The sequence below is a fragment of the Rhamphochromis longiceps genome, linkage group LG7 (assembly GCF_057381845.1).
Source record: "Rhamphochromis longiceps isolate RC_006_pf linkage group LG7, R_longiceps_female_GT1.1, whole genome shotgun sequence".
Classification (NCBI taxonomy): domain Eukaryota; kingdom Metazoa; phylum Chordata; class Actinopteri; order Cichliformes; family Cichlidae; genus Rhamphochromis; species Rhamphochromis longiceps.
In genome coordinates, this window is record NC_140563.1 from 12,559,572 (window position 1) to 12,579,554 (window position 19,983).

General features: G+C 38.9%; 3 protein-coding genes across 4 annotated transcripts in view; 1 reads left to right on the forward strand and 2 right to left on the reverse strand.

Annotated features, from left to right (window-relative positions):
* Nucleotides 1–203: 203 nt before the first annotated feature.
* On the reverse strand, nt 204–9,533 carry pstpip1a (proline-serine-threonine phosphatase interacting protein 1a). Its single transcript, XM_085412202.1, has 15 exons — nt 9,489–9,533; nt 8,412–8,512; nt 8,250–8,324; nt 8,088–8,122; nt 7,891–7,997; nt 7,708–7,770; nt 7,067–7,171; nt 5,576–5,621; nt 5,268–5,347; nt 4,616–4,714; nt 4,435–4,531; nt 4,171–4,255; nt 3,994–4,070; nt 3,192–3,289; nt 204–3,024 (listed from the first exon to the last, which is right to left on the reverse strand). Exons 1-15 carry the CDS (start codon nt 9,516–9,518, stop codon nt 2,893–2,895), a joined length of 1,230 nt encoding a protein of 409 aa, XP_085268328.1. The 5' UTR covers nt 9,519–9,533; the 3' UTR covers nt 204–2,892.
* Nucleotides 9,534–10,037: 504 nt separating this feature from the next.
* Nucleotides 10,038–15,600, reverse strand: rcn2 (reticulocalbin 2). Its single transcript, XM_085412198.1, has 8 exons — nt 15,526–15,600; nt 14,959–15,099; nt 14,763–14,865; nt 14,484–14,680; nt 14,287–14,400; nt 14,068–14,161; nt 13,828–13,967; nt 10,038–10,298 (listed from the first exon to the last, which is right to left on the reverse strand). The coding sequence occupies exons 1-8, from the start codon at nt 15,526–15,528 to the stop codon at nt 10,155–10,157; spliced, it is 936 nt and encodes a 311-aa protein (XP_085268324.1). The 5' UTR covers nt 15,529–15,600; the 3' UTR covers nt 10,038–10,154.
* Nucleotides 15,601–16,412: 812 nt separating this feature from the next.
* Nucleotides 16,413–19,983, forward strand: part of scaper (S-phase cyclin A-associated protein in the ER) — a 68,648-nt gene continuing 65,077 nt past the window's right edge. For both annotated transcript variants that reach the window (XM_085412203.1, XM_085412204.1), the window contains exon 1: nt 16,413–16,731. In XM_085412203.1, coding sequence (XP_085268329.1) covers nt 16,561–16,731 — 171 coding nt within the window. In that variant the 5' untranslated portion in view covers nt 16,413–16,560. The remainder of the gene's footprint in view (nt 16,732–19,983) is intronic.

Consider the following 19,983-nt stretch of genomic DNA (forward strand, 5'->3'; position numbering starts at 1 on the left):
GCTTTATTTACCTGAGAAAAACTTTGCAGCAACGCCCACTCCTGCGTAATCAGAAACCAGAGAGCAAAGAGTTGTTAGCCACATAATCTAAGAATAGACTGTTCTAATAAAACACAGTAATAGTATTTACTGCAATCATAAAGCTAACGGTGTTTTTTAAAAAAACAAACAAACAAAAAAAACAATAGAAGGTTTGTCTTTTCAGTTCAATTTAATAAATATAAATAAACGCGTTACATGCACTTGTGTTCAGACTACAATTATCTGCACATTGAAAATATACAAAGGCCTTTTTTTACATTTTGTATAGTATGCATTACTTCCACAGGCTTTTATATTGCTGCCACTAGGAGCTGTAAAGAGAAATGAGTCTCACAAGTTTCACAAATGTGTATGATGTGACCACCCTCTGCGTCTCCTCCTTCACTACATCCATTACATCTTCTCCTAAGTTTCTCTAAACTGCTCTGAACTGTCCTGCTGATGTTCTCATTTTTAATCTTTCCCTTTTTAGCCTCAAAAGCATAAATTAAAAATTTAAATCTAATGTACAATGATTTGTGTGCAATTTAGAAATTTACAAATTCGTGCTCCAATTCACACCCAAACAGAAAACACTTTACCCACAAATCACAAATCTGATAATGTTTGCACTTCACTCTTTCAGCCCCAAACACATGCTGCATTTGAGTGCGAGTGGGACATCTGGGCTTCCTACATGACTTCAAATAACCTTTTTTTTTTTTTTTCTAAATAAACAAAATACAATCATCACCTCTCATCTAGAACACATACGATTATCTATTACAGATACTACTCAGCAGCCTATGAAGATTAATAAATGGTCACGGTTATTCGTCTAAACTAACATTAATGTAAGCCTAATGAGTGATCGTGAACTGTCAGCATTTTGGCATCTGCAGATGTCAATTAGCTCCTAGCATTAATTTTTTATTCACAAGCCATTTTGATTTTATGTTTTCATTAGGCTTAAGTATTTGAAGTGAGAACTTTAATAATAGTATGTCATAGTTTATTATGAATAAACTATTCATAATAAACTTACAAAAACACATGCACTTTAAATAAATATGACACTAATAAGACATATCTATAAGTGTAATTAACAAATAAGCAGTCAAGTATAGACTGTTATTCCTGAACAGCTGAATTTGTTGAAAATAAATTGCACTATTGCTCACATTCAATCAATTTTAGGATTATGTGTTTAGTTTATTAGTCCTAAAATCTTTCATCTTTAGTGTCTTTCGCTTTACTTTTGAGGCTCTTAACTAACCGGTACACTCCCGTTTTAAAATGGAGAGAAATCAGCTAGATGTGTGGGTATTTGACTAAGCTGAGTAAAATATGGCTGTCATTGTTGACCCCATGTGCAAGGTGGTTTAAAATAGTTCATTAACAGTCATGCACGAGTCTAAGATTAATTAAAAAGTTTGATTTCACTGTGGCTTATGCAGAACACTGGGGAATAATGTTTTGTGGAGGCTTGATGCGTTGTACCACTGTCAACTACTAACTGTCTTTCCAGTTAGTTTCCCTTTCATGGTTCTGATTCCTCAAGTCTGTTAAAAACATACACAAACTGTCCTAGAAAGGATTTTTTAAAATCTGCAGGTAAAAAAAAACAAAAAAACCCCACTGTACTCTTTGTTTGTGTTTACTTAAAATATAGGGTGACGTCACTTCTCCCTTCACAGGTTCCACTGAAGTACACTGGGGTGAGACTGCAATACACACTACTGGATATTTGCTATCTTGTTTTGTATGTGGTCAAGAATAGTTTTAGCTGAGGCTCTGTCACAGCATCTTCAGCTTTCACAGGATGTTGAAAGCGGTGCTGTTGAAATTGTTCACACTGGGCCCTTTACCAGCAACCCTCTAAATTATGCGTGTTAAGATGTCGCAGTGTGCTGGCTTCCTGCACGTTTTGCAAACATTTCTTCCAGCTATAACTTTGAACTCTTAGTACCAGTAGCAGATATTGGGTCAGGGACTCTGCACAAAGGATATCTGCACAAAGAAATACAATAATTTTTTACTTCTATTTCCCCCTTTTTTTGCTTTTAAAGCAGATGTCTTTGTGACTTGTCTGTTTTATTTTGCTTCACTTGTGAACTACTTTATAGGTTTAACTATTAGCCTATATTAGCTTGTAGGTTTTACTACTTTAGCATATGCTATGCATCAGTCTGTATAGCATCTGTAATTGGTTTGTGTTCTAGTCGAGGGCTAACAAGCTATTCTCTTCATTTAGAAAATACACCTGATTTATTTGAATTAGGATAGGAATAAGCAGAAAACCCAAATGTCCCAGTTTTTATTCTAGCATTTAAAAACAACATGCATTTATGGATCTGTGCACTGCTGAAAGAAATGAGAAGTATCTCATACCCCAATTGCACACCTGACATGATCTGTCCTTATTAGATTACGGTCATTCAATTGACACCTGTAAGCAGAGGAAGCTTTTTGAAAGTGTAAATGATCAGATCTGTAAAGTCAAGCTTTAAAATTTGTGCATGCATGATCACCATTTATTCAAGAATAATAAACTAATATAAAATATTTTTAAATGTGTTCAAATGGCTTTGTATTTGGGTGTAGAGCACACATTTGTGCATTCTTAAAATTTATACACACATTTATACATCCTAGTTTGTGCTTGTAGATGCACATCTGTGACACCTTTGAGACTGATTTCTCTCCATAACAGGGTGTCAAAATTCTAAATCCTACAGGTGCTTCAGTGATACTTACAACAGAAAGGTAATGGCGGATAAGATGAAGCTCTGGGGTTATTCTATTCCATAGTCTTTACAATAGGTACACAGAAATGTAGCAGTTACACAGTCCTACATACGGCTGTTAGACTCATTCTTTAGCAAGATACGAGCCTGGAACCAGTCCAGAAATACCATTTCTTTTCACTGTCCACCAGCCATCTTCACCTTGTTCCAAGACAATCACAATATCTCCAACAGATAGAGGGAGTTCATCCTCTCCCTAAACAGGTACAGAAACAATCAAAGGGTGATCTTTCAAATCAGTCAAAATGCTTAGAACTAAAATGCAAAGATTTGCAAATAATGTTACTCTAAAACCTATTTTACTATGTTAGAGCCATGAAAATGTCTTATGTAGAAGTTAAAAATCCGTGCCCAGAACCTGACCTGTGCCACATAGTCGTATATCGCCTTGTATTCATCACTTCCCATTTGGGACGCCTGGAATCCAGGAATGGACGCATATACTCCATCTGATGTTTCTCCTAAAGACACATCACATGTTAAATGGACTCATTCTTATGTATTGCTTTTCTACTCCGCCGGAGTAATCAAACCGCTCTATACAACATGCCTCATTCACCCATTCACTTCTAAACTCAAGTGCAAACTAAACTACATTCATACTCCGATGAACGCATCGGAAGGCAACTTGGGGTTAGTATGCATGCCAAGGATATTTGGCATGCAGACTGGGGAAGCCAAGGATCGAACTACCAACCTTCCGATCAGTAGCTGATCTGCTCTGCCACCCGAGCCACAGCCACCCCGCTACTGTGTATAGCACACACACTCACAATATTTAGCTCAAAGTACACATCTGATCAGGTCATTTAGTTTTTGGTGCGGTGTGCAGCAGTATTACCATTCCCTTGTTCTGACCCCACAGCCAGATAACATCAGCTGATGTACTCTTTCACCAACTGAACCAGTTAGGCTCTAATTAAGGACTTTTTTAAAAAATTTGGAATCAAAACTTGTACTGTGTCAGATTCGCTGCTCTGCTTCCACATTTCCCACTATAACGTCATAAGCACAACCTTGTGTTCATTCCCGAGCTTGGAAATCATTTGTATAAAGAAGAACTTAGAGCTGTTCTACACCGTTTGTTACCAAGATTAAAAGACTTGCACATTTGTTTACTTCCAGTAAGAAATTGCAGTGTCATCCCAACACGATGGTACTTTACCTGCAGACTGGGGAACTCCTTCGTTGATGTTTACTTTCGAGCCACTGGAACAGTTCCCCTGCAGAAGATTTGAAAACCTAGAAATTGAGGAAAGTATTCAGTAAGGGATACACAAAAGATATTGAGCAAGAAGTACAAGCTATGTTTATTATTCTCTTGATGTGGTGACAATCTAACCTCTTCATGACTCCAACAAATCCAACTCCGCCGTTTCTCTCAGCTGTAGGATTCTTATCGTAGTAATTTTGATATTCAACTGGAGCTGTGGAAAGAAAGAAAAATCTGTTTTTACAGATCCAGTAGCCTGGTACACCATTCATCTTTCCTGTTTCCTCTGCTAAGCATTCCGTCGCATGCTTTAGAGTTGAAAGATAATATTAAAATGTTCAGCTTAGAACATATTCAAATCCAAATCAGGAAGGCAGCAGGTTGAATACCTACCTGGGGGGGTTGAGCCAGTGCTTTTCATCTCAACAAAGCCGTTGTTGTCTGTGACGATGTCACACATTTCCAGCGACTTCCTCACATTTTCATAGCACTGAAAGAACAGTTTGTCCAGAAAACATTGTAAGCATGCTACCTCTCTGTCCAATTCAGGTGAATGAAAAGCAGCTGCACTCACCTCATCTTCTTTCACACATTGCATTGATAAGTGGTTACAATGCACCCACAAGGCATTTCTAACAACACTGATGCGGTCTTCTTCTTGCTGCTGAAATATCTACAAAAGAGCAGTTTGAGTGGACACTTATGTTGAGGCTAGAAACTGTATTTATATAGTCTTAAAAATAAAGTGTTGCAACTAGCAGCTTCCTGCACAAGTGGAAACTTAAGCCTTCGGTGAGCTCAAAGTACAGGTTTTAGTACCTTGCCCCTGCCACCCCAAAAACAAACAAACAAACATTTTTTTAGATATATTTGAGCATGGGTTTTCATTTGTATGTAAATGTGTTATGAGTTGACATCTGCAAGTGTTCTTATAGGGTTGTGTGAAGTTGTTGAATGGTTAGTTCAGCTTTGTTGATCTTATCACATAAAGAGAGGTCTTATTGCCCGGAAATGTTCTGGGCACATTAGTGACTCACTATGTGTCACTATCCTCTGTGAATGGGAAGTATTACACTCGCTCAAAGGCAAAGCAGGCCTCAAATACTGCTATTTGTATATTCTATAAATATACAAATAGCAGTATATTCTAGAAAAATATTAAGCCATAGCGTGCCGTTTCAATTTGAGAGAGAAAGAGAGAGAAAATGCACATTTTAAAAGCATACCTCGCATGTGTCAGTGTGAGTCGATTCCCACTCTTGACGGATCTTGTCAAGCTGTTCAATGTTTGTCGTGTACTGTTTCTCTAAAGGAAAAATGAGCAAAATGCAAAAACCAAAGTAAACATTTTGAGTTTTAATGTTCAGTTTATCCTGAATATAAAATAAATAGCTGCACTTTGAGCTATTTATCGTGTCTTCAAGTAAAAGCGAAGTTCATAGGAGCACCAACCTAAAAAAAAATATCATGTCTTGTCAGTTTCCTACCTGCATTTCAAACATCCTACTTAATTTTGCTTATTAGTTGTCCTTACCAGCCTCTTCTGCAGCCTCTCTCCACTGTTTGGATTTGTTGTTCATCTGATAAATAAAAAAGAGCAAAAATATGAGACACAAAAAATTATAATAATGATAATACCACAATTAATATAAACGCACATATAAACCCACAGCTTATAGTTACTCAAACAATAAAATCAAACAAGAGGATTCAGTTTTAATAAAATGGAAAAATGGAATGGGATGGATGGATGGATGGATGGATATCAACATAAAACTAATTAGGTTTTGATTAACACTGACTCAGCCAATAAGTGACACCAAATTATTACCTTATTAATCAAAATCGTGAAGCAATAGGGGAACAGTATTAACATAGTAATAGTAATAACAGTAACTTGTTAGAATAGAATAGAATTCAACTTTATTGTCATTGCACATGCACAGGTACAGGGCAACGAAATGCAGTTTGCATCCATCCAGAAGTGCTTTAGTGATATAGATATATTACAATATATATTAGCAATAATATAGATATGTAAGTATATTACAGAAATGGGTCTCTTATGGTATTTTATAATGTACACGGTATGAAGCATGTTGTGAATATTTTATAACTATAAGTATGTACAGGCTGTAGTGAGTACAAGCTATGTACAGGATATGAACAGGATATAAATATGAAAAACTATACAGAATATGAAATAGTGAGATGTATCAGTTTACTTAAAATACAACTTAAAAGTGTCTATTTCTGTTCTTTTTTTTTTTTCACAGAAAGAGGAACTAATGTGTCAAGTTTTAGACAAATAGGCAGCCAGTTTGGACTTAAGCAACAATAAATTGTTCAGGAAGTCATTCTAACACTTGACATAATCAGCTAATCCTCAGTTAATAAATTATATGTTCTCTAGTAACTCATTAACACTCAATGATCCCAAGTTTTACAAAAAGTACCCAGTTCCTGATTTCTTAGTAAATCTTCACCGTTTTTTGTATTTCTCTGTGTAAAGTTTTTTCATGCTTTCAATTGGAATATCATAGATATTGTTAGTGACTAAATGCCAGTGCGTAAGACACTCTTATTGTTAGTCAGTCAGATATTTAAACTACTTTGCTCGGAATGATGTAGATTCAGAGTTTAACTCTAGAAAACTTTTTTTTTCTTTTATGTTCCTCTGCTGAAGTTTTTCTAAGCTCGCCCTAAATTTAAAAACGTGTACATACAAGCTTGGCTTGATGCTTGATGCCAATACTAATGCTTGGAATCATTGACAACTCTGACAAGAATAAAACCTGAAACTATTAATCCACATGCACCAGTGAGTCTGAAAAAAATGTTTCCTGCAGTTCTACTGTTGAAATGATTATTCATTAAAAGGTTATAAACAGAGTCAACTCAAGCTTATTTAGCAATGTAAAAATCATATTTACTGATGGGGAAATGACTTTGCTCAGACTGAAACGGGTGAACTGGAACAAAAACAACAGTTTGGTCAAATAATCACACAGTAGAGCAAACCTACCTTTTCAATCTGTTTGGGGGTGGCTGTGGGGGCGGTGCCCAGCTTCTCAGCCGTTAGCTCTGCCTCATCTGCCTCTTTGCAGCGCTGCTCATAGGATCTTTTGGACTGGAAGAGAAATCAAACCGAAACCATGTGAAACTACAAAACCCATGCACTGCTCATTAAAACCTTGCTTTATGAGGCCTTGACAGGAAAGGGAGTGGGAGGTGGAGGGAAGAGACAGTTGGAGGGGGTTTAGTCAAAAAAAAGAAAGAAAAAAAGAGATGTCAAGCATGTGCACCCGGAGAAACAAAATAGTTCACTCACTTCCTTCCTCTCAGCAGAGAACAGGCATCTTTGTTTATCTACAGTGTAACACAAGGGTGCAAAATCTGCCCCCTTTTTTATATGCTGTATTGACTTTTTAAACAATTTGCCTTTTAAAACATGCACAACAATGCTTTAGGGTTACAGTGAGGCCCAAGGCCCGACAGGCCTTACAGAGAAACGTCAATGACATTGTTCATTCTATTTAAAGCCTTTTATGTAATGAATAATAAATGTCCTCACTCAAGCTCAAACCATCATGTGTCTGTGAAAGTAAAAACAATAACTACCACAAACCTGTGGTCTGTCATCATGATAGCAAGAGCTGAGCTCACCTCTAATGTTTTCTTGTAGAGAGAGACTTTTGTCTTCTGGACCTTCTCCATGATGACTTCATACTAAGAATTGAGAACAAAAGTCATTGCTGTTACCAGGAAATCACACAGAGAAGCAACCAAAAAAATAAATAAATAAAAATATCCTGCTTATGCAAACAAGATGAGCATTCAAATGGGCACCTTTTTCCGCTGTTCTTTCTGTCGCTCTCTAAAGGTCTCCATTCTCTTCACCTCCTCCTTTAGGAGCCCAGACAACTGAATGTGCAAATTTCCGATGTTTTCAATTTCTGAAAAGGGACAAGACATGGGGCTAAGAACATGAAGGATGGACCGGGTAACAACGGCTTTGGTAAAATAATGTGATATCTTTTGCTTACGTGTTTTCATTTCATCAAACGATGCTCTCAAAGTGCTGTGAAAATAAAACAAAGATCATTTATTTAAAAAAAAAAAAAAAAGTGCCGAGTTTTTCTTATTACAGAGAATTATTGCTTAGATGCAGTAAGTATAGTGATAAGCAATTTCTACCTGATACCTACCAGATTTCATACATGCCCCCGGCCTTGCGGGCAATGGTGATAAGCTCTTTTCCATATTTCTCCTCTGCTGTTGCTCTGCATTGACATTTGGGAATAAATGCAGCCATATGTTAATGCAATAACTTTCAAATGTACAAATCTAGCCAAAATCATAGAGCCCACCTCATTTTCAAGAGTTCCTCCAATTCTTTGCACGTCCGCCGACCATCATTAAGCCTCTGAAGAATCGTCTCATAACCAACATTGCTGATGAAGTCTGATCCCTGGGTTGATAAAACACCAGCTATGCTCACTAACAAAGTTCTCAGCCATAATAGAAATCACACACCGATATTCAGTTTTGGAATGAAAGTAAAAACGAATCCAAAACCATGCTCATTTGTAAGAAAACGTTCCTGTTCCTCCACGTTTAAAAAATCAGTGATCACCTTTAGAGAGGAGCCGAGGATTTGAATGACTATCAGTGAGGTTTGCTTAGATATTTTGAGACTGTTTTTTTTTTTTGCCATGGAGACACACACTGTGCATCTCACCAGCATTTGAATGGAAACTATTATATACTCTTTCACAGCAGGTTCTGAATGGAAAGCAACCGTGTGGGTAGAGTACCAAACATCTCTATTCATGTAAAAAAAAAAGAAGCTACATTCATATAAAACACTGAGATAAGGTAGATAGGAATAAGGAAGAACATAACTTTGCGGTATAAAGTTAACCTTCTAAGTTATACAAGTTGATTGCTCTTTCTGACAACCCAGTTCTTGTGGTTTTGCTCGTGTATTTAGCACGGTGGCACATAGATGTTCTAAAATGACCTTGTATCCGCCCGATGAAAAAAGAAGCCCTCAACTGTGCTGAGCCACTTTTTTATTTATTTATTATGAAAAGGTTGAGCTGAGAAAGAATCCTTTACATCGTGTGACACTTCAGTCTAGATAAACTGGACATGATGACCACAATCTAGATATAAAAATGCTTCCACTGGTCATCACTTACTGTAACAATTCAGTGTGTTTTCAAATGAGAAAAAAAAAGCTGAATGATAAAGGAGTGAACTACCTATGGAGAGGCTATGACAAACTAAGTAAATCTCTGGTACATGCTTAGTAGTGTGCAGATACATTATGTAGTTTCAGAAAGTTTGGCTTCACGGTTCAATAAAACCTGTAGCCTACTTTATTCCTGCACATGCAAAGCACCCAGAAGTAAAGAAAAATTAGCAGCATGACAACGACTCACCCAAAAGGCATCTTTAAACTGTAATGTCATCCTGGCCGTATATTAAAAAAATAGTCCCAGCTGTAGAGTGCACTCAACTTTCAGCCACTTCTAACTCCAAGCAGCGTAGCTGGCTGTGGCTTGATACAAGTGAAACAGATCATGACACATTCAGGAAGCGAAGCTTCATGCTGGAGCTCACACTCACTTACTCATTTGATTTAAATGAGGAAGAGCTGCAACATGTCAGCACTTACCAAAAGCTGAAGTGATAGCGGACACTATTTAAAAAAAAAAAAACTGTAGCATGCAACCAAAACAAAATCTGCTTTGTTTAATGTGAATTGGATTCAGTACTTTTTCATGAAAACTGAAAATTCCACTTTGTGATGCTTCTTGCTCTTTAAGGGTAATACAAGGAATTCCCTACAACATTATGCAATCCAGTACTTTGCCCACAAACATGTACTGTTGTGTAAGTCTTCAGCTTTTGTTCACATTTTGTAACATATTGTACACGAGCCGAACAATAGATCAGATATAACACGCAAAGGATCTGTGACTGCTGAGATCACTGGTGTGTGACGTAAATACCACAACCTTTCTATAACAGACAGGGAGGAAAAAAACGACATGAAATCATTTACTGAAACAAATAACAGCTCTACATTAAACCAAAGGAGACTGTTATAATTCATCATGTGTCAGGTGCAGATGTCTGCCGTAGTCTGTTACTTCGCTGTTCATGAATGTTTCTTGATTTTTCAAAACTTCAGCCTCTGAGATCTGTCCATCTCCATCGAGGTCCATTTCCTTGATGAGGTGAAGAGCCTGTTGATGGCAGGAGAGCAAAAATATCAGTGTATATGCTACCAAATCATCTTGGAGAGAAAAGAAGCCTTAACTGCGGATTAATTTAAGAAAATTTTCCAGGACCTCTGGGCAAGGAAGGGTCTAATATACAGGATATTCCATGACCTAATTTTTAGGTATGACGCATGCTTTTAAAAGGTGTGGTTAGACCATCAAAAAAAGAAAGATAAAAAAAAAGCTAAGAAAATTATCGTAAAATAAACATCCCTCTTCCATTCACTGTACGATCCTTTAACCTGCAAAACGCAGGCTTACTTCCACGTGGATGTAGATGATGTTAAACATTTGCACAATATGAGACTGTTATGGTGCTCAGGTTGTTTGCATGGCAACTCTGCTGATGGGAAATTGCCACAGATGCAAGTCACCCTTGCTGCTTGTAGTGTTGCAAACATTTTCATGTCTTAAAAGCCTTACAACATTGAGGAGGAGATGCATGTGCACCTCTTAGGACATGAGGTCACAAATGGTGCGCTGTGAGGCAAGTTTGGGTGTGTCTTAAGGGTTTTCTGATAAACTTCTATTGTTATTATAATATCATACAAATTGGTAATGTTAGTTTACTGTATCAGAAGGTGCACTTTGTTTGGAACACCTGTTCAAACGAACAATGCAAATATATACTGTCACATGACAGCAGTATTTAAGCAGCATGCATGCATTTAGGCATGTAGACATGGTCAGGACGGTCAGCTAAAGTTTCAGTTTGAATATGACCTGTCTGTCTATGCAGAAATGGGACATTTGTTGGGCTGCATCAAAGTTAAATAGAGTTATGTCTTGGCTTTGTGTGGAACTATTTGAGAGACGCATCACCATTATTATTGCAACATGATCTCATCTGCAGCACTAAAATAAGTCACTGCTATTCAGAGAACATTTCTCTCCCTCACAAGTGTTTACTATTTTTCACCTTAAGTGGTCTGCTGGCCTCCTGAGACCCTGCATCCTCACATGGGGACATTAGATATTGGCTTTTCTGCACCTAATCCTTCATTCTGCTCAATAAAGAATGAAGAATTAGTCAAATACACAATTTGATTGATTTTATTCTTTTACACTTTAAAATAAACCCATCCCCATATGACATATCTTAAACTGCACATATATTTCAACGTAGCACTCTTAATTCTTATTCTCATGTATATATCTCATGTATATCTCATGCACATATCTTTCCACGTAGCACTTTTAATTCTTATCCCTACTTTTATTTTTTTCCATGTCTATTTAAGTGCTATTTATGACACTATGTTTGCACTGAAGCACCGCAGCAATTTCCTAATGTTGTAAACCTGCTCAACATTTGGCAATAAACCCCATTCTGATTCTGATTCTGATACACCAGGAAAGCAGCAGGACCAGACGGCATCCCAGGTCGTATCCTAAGAGACTGCGCATACCAGCTAGCTCCTGTGTTCACTGAGATATTCAACATCTCTTTATCTCAGTCGGTGATCCCCACATGCTTCAAAGAGTCCATCATTGTTCCTGTCCCGAAGAAACCCCACCCTGCTTCTCTCAATGACTATCGCCCTGTAGCCCTCACCTCAGTAGTGATGAAGTGCTTTGAACGCCTGGTCAGAGACTTCATCATTTCTTCACTACCAGACACACTGGACCCACTACAGTTCGCTTACCGTCCAAATCGTTCCACAGACGATGCCATCTCTCATCTCCTCCACACATCACTCACTCACTTGGACACTAGAAGGGGGAATTATGTTAAAATGCTCTTCATAGACTACAGCTCTGCATTTAACACCATAATTCCCTCCACACTCACCACCAAGCTGGAGCATCTGGGACTCAGCTCATCTATGTGTCAGTGGATCTCCAACTTCCTAACTGGCAGACCACAGGCAGTAAGGATGGGCGGACATGTCTCAGCCTCCACCACTCTCAGCACTGGAGCCCCCCAGGGGTGTGTTCTGAGCCCCCTGCTGTACTCTTTGTACACATATGACTGTGTGGCCACTACCAGCTCCACCACCATCATCAAGTTTGCTGACGACACCGTCGTGGTGGGCCTGATCTCTGATAACAACGAGACGGCCTACCTGAAGGAGATTAGGAATCTGGAGAACTGGTGCCAGAGGAACAACCTCCTTCTAAACGTCAGTAAGACAAAGGAGCTGATAGTGGACTTCAGCACTAAGCAGGAGAGGAACTACCAGACCCCCGTCATCAACGAGTGCCCAGTGGAGAGAGTGGACAGCTTCAAATACCTCGGAGTTCACATCACGCAGGACCTGTCATGGTCCTGTCACATCAACACCGTGGTGAAAAAGGCCCGACAGCGTCTCTACCACCTCAGACGCTTGAGAGACTTCCAACTGCCCTCCAAGGTGCTCAGGAACTTTTACTCCTGCACCATAGAGAGCATCCTGGCGGGAAACATCTTAACCTGGTTCGGGAACAGCACCATGCAGGACAGACGAGCTCTACAGAGGGTTGTGCGGTCAGCTGAGCGCACCATCCGCTCCGAGCTCCCTGACCTGCACTCAATCTACAGCAGGCGGTGCTGGACCAAGGCCAGGAAGATCGTGAAGGACCTCAGCCATCCCAACAACAGACTGTTCTCTCTGTTGAGGTCAGGAAAGCGATTCCGCTCCCTGAAGACCAACACAGAGAGACTGAGGAGGAGCTTCTTCCCGCAGGCAATACGGTCTCTCAATCACACCACCACACAGTACTGACCCACACATACAGTTCTTACACACACACTGGACTTTCTGGACTTTGGTTTTGCACAACACTGGTCACTATATTCTTCATTTCCGGTTAATACTTGTACAGCTGCTGTTATTGTGTATATATTTATTTATATTTAGATTTCTTCATACATTCTTATATAGTTCTATATTGTGTATTTTGTTGTACAGTTATTTTATTTTCAACTTTAATTTATATATTTATCTTTATCTTATTCTTCCCAGTTAAATTTACCCTTCATTCTAATTTGTGTTGTACAGTTATTTCATTTTTAACCTTAATTTATATTCTATTCCTTCCTAGTTAAATTTACCCTTTTTAATTTTTCATATTTATTTCCTATCTTATTCATAGCCTTTTCCTTTTTTGTTTTCTTTAGGTCACGAGCAGTTGTCCAAGCATTTCACTACATATCGTACTGTGTATGACTGTGTACGTGACAAATAAAATTTGAATTTGAATTTGATTTGATTTGATATTTCTGTTAAAAGATGGCGCTTAACAGATTCACATAATCCAAAATATCCAGGGGAAATTAAAAAAGCAAACACAAGATATCAGATCTCTGGAGGTTAAGGGTTAAATGCTTTGTTAATAATTCATAATCCTTAGTAATTCTTTATTTCGAATTTCAATTGGAAGCTAGAAGCTCAGGAGTTTAAACTTGTTCTTCTTCTAAAATGTCGCGCTTATAATAATTTCACTCTTTATTTTATCCACTATAAACAGAAAAAAAAGAAAAAAAAGCTGAGCACATGATAGAAGACATTACTTCTTCTCTTGCTGATCCGTAGCTGTTCGGTGCAATCCAGCGGAGCTGCTCCTCTCGATTCAGCTTGCCATCCTTATCTTGATCATACAGTTCTTTAAATCGCACTGTTTCTTCGATCTCCCACTTCGAAGGGGCACCATCTGATTAAAAAAATATACATAGAAAAAAGAGAAATGTTAACACTGCACAGACGAGAAAGAGAACAAAAAGGCTGCATGCTTGGTTTAATCTCAGCCTTACCATCGCCGCGAACGTCTCCAATAAATTCACTCAGGCTGATGAATCCATCTTTATCTGTATCATATTCACTCAAGACATCCTCAATGGCAAAATCCTATTAGAAAAATAAAAGAAAACCCCAATAGATTTTTCACATGAAACTCAAAGAGCACACTTAGTGTGGATGGAAACATGCATTATCATATCAGGTTTTGCACGATTAGGAGTTAAATGTCTCACAGCCATGTGATCCACTTCAGAAGGGTGGGTGAAGGCGAGAAACTCTGTCACATTTAGGCCAGGTGTGCCATCCACATCAGCAAAGTCAAAGCGCCTTTTCTCCTTTCGATGGAGCTGCATGGTGTATGAGCCCGTGTTAGAGTTCTGATTGATATATTAATCTGTGATGTGTAAGAAGAGAGTTAAAGTCTGCTCACATGTCTAAGAGACTCTTGCTCTGGATCCTCCAGAACAACATCGTCATCAAAACTAAAGAGCTGGTTATGAGCCACCGTGTTGTATTCCTCCCATGTTATAACACCATCCTTATTGGTGTCAAACTCAGGGAAGCGCTCCTCCGCATCATCCAGAGCATATTTTCTGTAGACGTGCTGAATCCAGAGAGCAATCTCCTCTGTGGATAAAACAGACAGCCTGAGTGTGATTATTAATCCCCTTTGTTTGTCTGTGCTTTACTGGGAGAAGCACAAATATACCTGCACTTAGCAGATTGTCACCATTTGTATCAATCTTCTTTACAATATCCATCATTTTTATCTTCTGATCTGCTGGGCTGAGTTTCTTTATCTCATTAGTCCTCTGCGTAAAAGAAGCAGGGCAAGAAAGTGAGGAGATGCTGGATGAAGGATAGAAATGGAGCTCTAAAGTGCAAAAAATATGAAAAAAAGCCACCTCATCTCCCAGCAGTACATTCATGTCGTGTTCAGGGTTGTGCTGCTGTCCGATGTAATGATCATCATGCAGATGTTTATGGGAGCTTTGTCCAAAGTCGAACTGAAGAAGCAGCAGTACCAAAAATGTAGAGGATGTCATCTGTTGAGTTATAACACGCTAGGATTGAAACAACACTGGAACTGAAAACAAGTGCACACTGCAAACAGACTTGACAAAATGCAACTGTGCTATCTGGTGGCCAACAAGTGAAAGATAAAAACAAAAGCCAGATAAGGCTAATGTGAAACACTGTTTCTGAGACGGTAAAAAGACGGAGTGAAAGGCGAAGGATCACCCAGATAAACTGGAAGTCGTCGAAACGTTATGTATTTATTTTTTCTGTTCAGGTGCTTGAAACACAGAGGGAAAGAGAGAGGATGAATACGACAACCACAGGGAAGTCAAGAAAAATAAAGCAACAACAGCGTTCTTTACAACAAACAAACAGACATATAAAAGAGACGCGAACAAGCCAAAACACCCTTATATTACTCAAATAATATAGGATAACGTAGGTGTTATTACCATGGGAAGTTCTTCGTACAACTCAAGCCTCCACCGTAGTCTCTACCTCGAAGAACGACGAACATCCGATTAAAAACTTCAAAATAAAACAATTATGCAAACTCCAAAAATAATTTGTCAATATGCCGCCTCTCAAATGTGTTATGTGCGCTTTATTCAAGGCTAATAGGCTTCAATGGCTACCTCACTAGTTTACACACAGGCACAACGTGTTTAGGAAACAAGGGGGAAAAGAATAAGAAAATGATAAAGAATGGAAAAGAGTACATGTAACACAGAATATACATTTAACCCACATACAAAAAAGTTTAGCAAGATGTTCTTTTAAATCTCTTTTCAATCTCTTTTAAATATGCTCGTTTGTACTTGTTCATGAAGTTGTAGTTTGCAGTAGTTTGTAAGGCTTATGCAGTCATTGGTGTTACCCACTGGATAGCAAGCAAGCCAATTTGATTTAAAAAAAAGAGCTTATATGGAACCAGGTTCCAATGCCTTTTGATATACTTAATATGTATACAGCAAACAACAACAACAACAACAACAACAACAAAAAACACTGCCCCCGCGATTTACTAGTGATTTAATGCTAGTGTAATGTGATGTACTTTCCTCCCCCCCCCCCAGAAGACTTTATTTTGAAGTCAGGTTTTCCACCTCGTGGTCTTCCTTCGGTTTGAAGGTGACTTGACGTCCTACCAAATCAACCAAACTTCCTTGAATGTCCCGCCTGATCTTAGTGGTTGCCATGGTAGACAATTCGAAGTCCCGCCTCCTCGAAAATGCATCCCACCCTTTGACCTTACTATAATTTATATGATTGGCTGGCGCCATTGTTGGTTCTACCATACGACGAATTCATTGGACCATCCAAACGCCAGTCAAAAACGCAAGGTGCTCAGACTTCCTGCATCTGTTACGCTATCCACAGTGTCATGTATTTATCTGACATGTTTTCCCATCACCTCTGACAACAGGGCGACTTTACTCGTAGACTTTAATTTGTCACCGACTGAGCGTTGAACACTAGGCGGGTCGATGTCCAAAGACAACCGTTATGATGGACGGCGGCGCGGAGCTGGGCAGCACCGTCTCGGCCCAAGAGTTAGCAACCAAGGCGGGGACGGGAGGGAAAGGTCTGGTAGCAACAGCTCAGGCTCCTCGCATGGAGGTGGCAAAAGCAAGAATGCATCCATAACTGCTTTGAAGGTATGCGCTGCTTTGTGTTTCGCAGCTAACAACTGAAGTAAAACATTTGATTTAACCAAGAACATAAAAATTCCCTGATATTCCTTGCTAGGAATTCAAGTTCTCGCGATAAATAAACATATTTTGGGTGACCTTACTTTCTGATGGTGTGATATTGTCAAATCTCGTTTCTACCTTTTTTTGTCCTCTTGGTTAAGAAAAATGCCTACATCATCATCATCATCATCACCACCATTATTATTATTATTATTATTAGTAGTAGTAGTAGTAGTAGTAGTGGTAGTAATAGTTTACCCAATAAAATTTACATTTTTGAAGATGCTAATCATTTTTACAAATTGTCTGCATACATGTATTGTCATGTTATTAAAGCAAAACTGTGAAAGTAAAGGGACTGTTTTGTAAATTAAAACAGCAGTAATGTAAACAGGCCTATATCAAAATATGTTGATTCCTTTCTTTGTCCCAAAGTGTTATTACAGACTTTCCAAGTTTGCACCATTTGTATTTGGTCAAACCATGTGGCCTTGTATGTCTTGTCCCACAGCAGCATATGAATCACTGAATGCCGGGTCCATTCAGATCTAAAGCATCACTTTGTGTGGCTAATGCACTGCGTTCGCACACACTGTCTCTGACCCTGCAGCTATACTCTCATCACTGGCAAGTACAGGATGGGGGGGCAGAGAGCCAGGCCTGCTTTGTGCACATGACTGCGCAGTGTTGTGGTAGAAGGAGAGTGAAGAGTGAGAAATGAGAAGCGGAGAGAGAGGGAGAGAGCGGGGGCTCTGATGCAGAGCAGTGAGAGGAGGGGAGCTGTAAATATAGGAAGCTGCATGCAGTGGTAGGCAGATAGGCAGCAGCAGGCAGGGAGTCGGGCCTAAGAGGTGGCTGCTAACTCAGCAGAGTGCTAGGGGCTCAGACTAGATTACAGGCAAGAATTGCAAACAGAATAGTCAAAGTAAAAGGTAGGCATGGTGGGCTACTGAGCACTTGTCTCTCACTTGCCACTGGGAGAGGAGTTAACACAGCTGGGCAAGTTGCTATAACAGTGTGGACTACACATAGGGAGTCTATTTTGGTCCTGCTGTCAGATGACGATGTCACCTTGCACAAGTGGCAATGCTGGTGAGAGGGAACAGGTTGCCTGAAGTGGGCTGTCAAGTATGTCAGGAGTGGATAAAGACGAAGAGCCTGCTTACAGATTGTACTTCTATTCTGTACGTATCCTGTGATGTGTGGATTTTTACTGCTTTTACTAATGAGCTTGTTCTCACCCACTCCACTGTCTTGCTACTTCTGTTTGTAGACCTTGCCAGAAGGGAAACCTTACACTTGCCCCTTACTCAGCACAGTCTAGAAAATAAACATGCTCTCTTGTGCATGTGGAAGGACTGCCTGATCAAAGAAGACAGCAGAAGATAGGCTCCACATTGTATCTTTCTCTTCTATGGTGCAATGGGAGACAGCTTGTTTGTAGCTGATTAAGTGGATAAAGAGAATGTTGCTTTAAGCCTTTTTGGCCTCAGGTTGCTGCACTCCGATAGCCATCAGTTGCGAGTAGGTAAGGTTTTTTCAAAACACTTATTTGTCATCCACTGGCTGCCAAGCACTGGAGATACCGAGTAAACATTTACTGTAAAGAGATAGGACAGGCTGCATCAGTAGCTCTTGCTACTTTGATGGATTTGTGTTGTTGAATGAGATTTATTGTATTTTTTTTTTTTTTTTTTTTTTTAAATATTTGTGTCGTCTTATTCTCCACTTGACAAAATAAAGCTCAGGCCACTTGATATGTAAAGAATTTTGCTCACCAAAGTAGGTCAGCTGGGTATCTCCCTTAGGGACATTAAATGGCATCAGACCGATACACGCATTCTGTTTCTGCATGTGTAATGCCAAATGAGCCATGTTCACATTATTCTGTTATTTTTGAATTTAAGGTGGTGTATGTATATACTGTTTTTATTTTAAGCTATGCCCTAATTTTTACTTTTTTACCTCTGAAAACGTATGCCTCATCTCTTCAGTTGCAAATGTGGTAAAAGGACAGTTTTTGTTTTTTTTATCTGAACAGTAGCGCTCATGAGAGACATCCAGGAAAAGAGAGAATGATTTGTTCCATGACTCATTTCTGTTAAGAGAAGAACTGGCTCTCAGTTTAGATTTTTTTTTAAAATGTTTATTATTTTATATAGTTATTTTCATTAGGTATAAAACTATGATTCATAGTTGTCTAAAATATTCAAGTTTGGTCTGGACTCTAGTCAACAGTAGAGTAAATAATTAATGACAAGTGCAGAAGTGGTACGGTCTATTCTAGGGGAAAAACACACTAAGTGGAAGATGCAGAATGATAAACCTCTGATTGCTGCTGATTGCCAGAAATCAGAATATTTAGTTATGTAAGAACCAAATTAAATCAAGCAGACTGCAGTGGTACACCACTTTTTTGCGCTGTTATTGTTCAGCCACTTTTTCTTTCTGCAGTAATGCATCAGCTGTCTAAGAGATACAAATAGCCATTTATTTTCTCTATGACATATGGATCCAGAAAGATGCCGATGCTACATTTCATCACATGGGTTCTTAATGAATGTGATGTCGCTGTATTTATTTTGGTTCGCAGTGTCGGCTTCACCCAGGGTTAAAGTCAAGTTCACTGATGCATACTCAATGTGTAGGTCAACCATGATGCATCCTTTGCACAGAACGGGTTTAGAGCCTCAGCCTCTAGCTGTTCCTTGTCACAGTATGACCTCGTAGACCGCTTCCATACACTTTTATATCAAAGCAACATAATCAGAGCTTTTATGGCAAAATTTTAAAATTGCTATAAATGTACTTTTTGCTTACTGTTTGACATAAAAATCTGCCGAAAATGCACTGAATGAACATAAAGTACCATTGATTTCCTTGTTTGAGTGTTTTTTGCCCGTTATGTTTTGTTTTTTGGGGCAATGAAAACACATTGTACTGCAGAACACTGTTTTAACGGCTGAACAAAATCAGTGTCTGAGGTATATTAAAACTGAAGTAACCATAGCAACAGTGCTTAGGCTTCAGGCCTGCTCATTGCTCATAAAACTATTATTGTTGAAAGAACTGGGTGAGAATTAGTCAGTATGTATTTTATGTTATTGTGTGGATGCTTTAAGCATCCACACTATTGAGTTCCTCTTGGGACTTCCGTACACTTTTTGGCACTTAACTACTTCCGCAATTTTCAGCCGATTTTCACCGTTCAAATTT

Excerpts from the sequence above, each read along its gene's own strand:
- pstpip1a (XM_085412202.1), bottom strand. The coding sequence starts at position 9,518 with ATGACATTACAGTTTAAAGATGCCTTTTGG. Across the intron at positions 5,348-5,575 it reads AGAGGCTGCAGAAGAGGCTG|AGAAACAGTACACGACAAAC; the intron begins GTAAGGACAACT and ends TTTTTCCTTTAG. Across the intron at positions 4,532-4,615 it reads AATGTGTGAAAGAAGATGAG|TGCTATGAAAATGTGAGGAA; the intron begins GTGAGTGCAGCT and ends CTGTTCTTTCAG.
- rcn2 (XM_085412198.1), bottom strand. Across the intron at positions 14,401-14,483 it reads AGCAAGAGTCTCTTAGACAT|CTCCATCGAAAGGAGAAAAG; the intron begins GTGAGCAGACTT and ends TACACCATGCAG. Across the intron at positions 14,162-14,286 it reads CTGAAGTGGATCACATGGCT|GATTTTGCCATTGAGGATGT; the intron begins GTGAGACATTTA and ends TTTTTCTAATAG.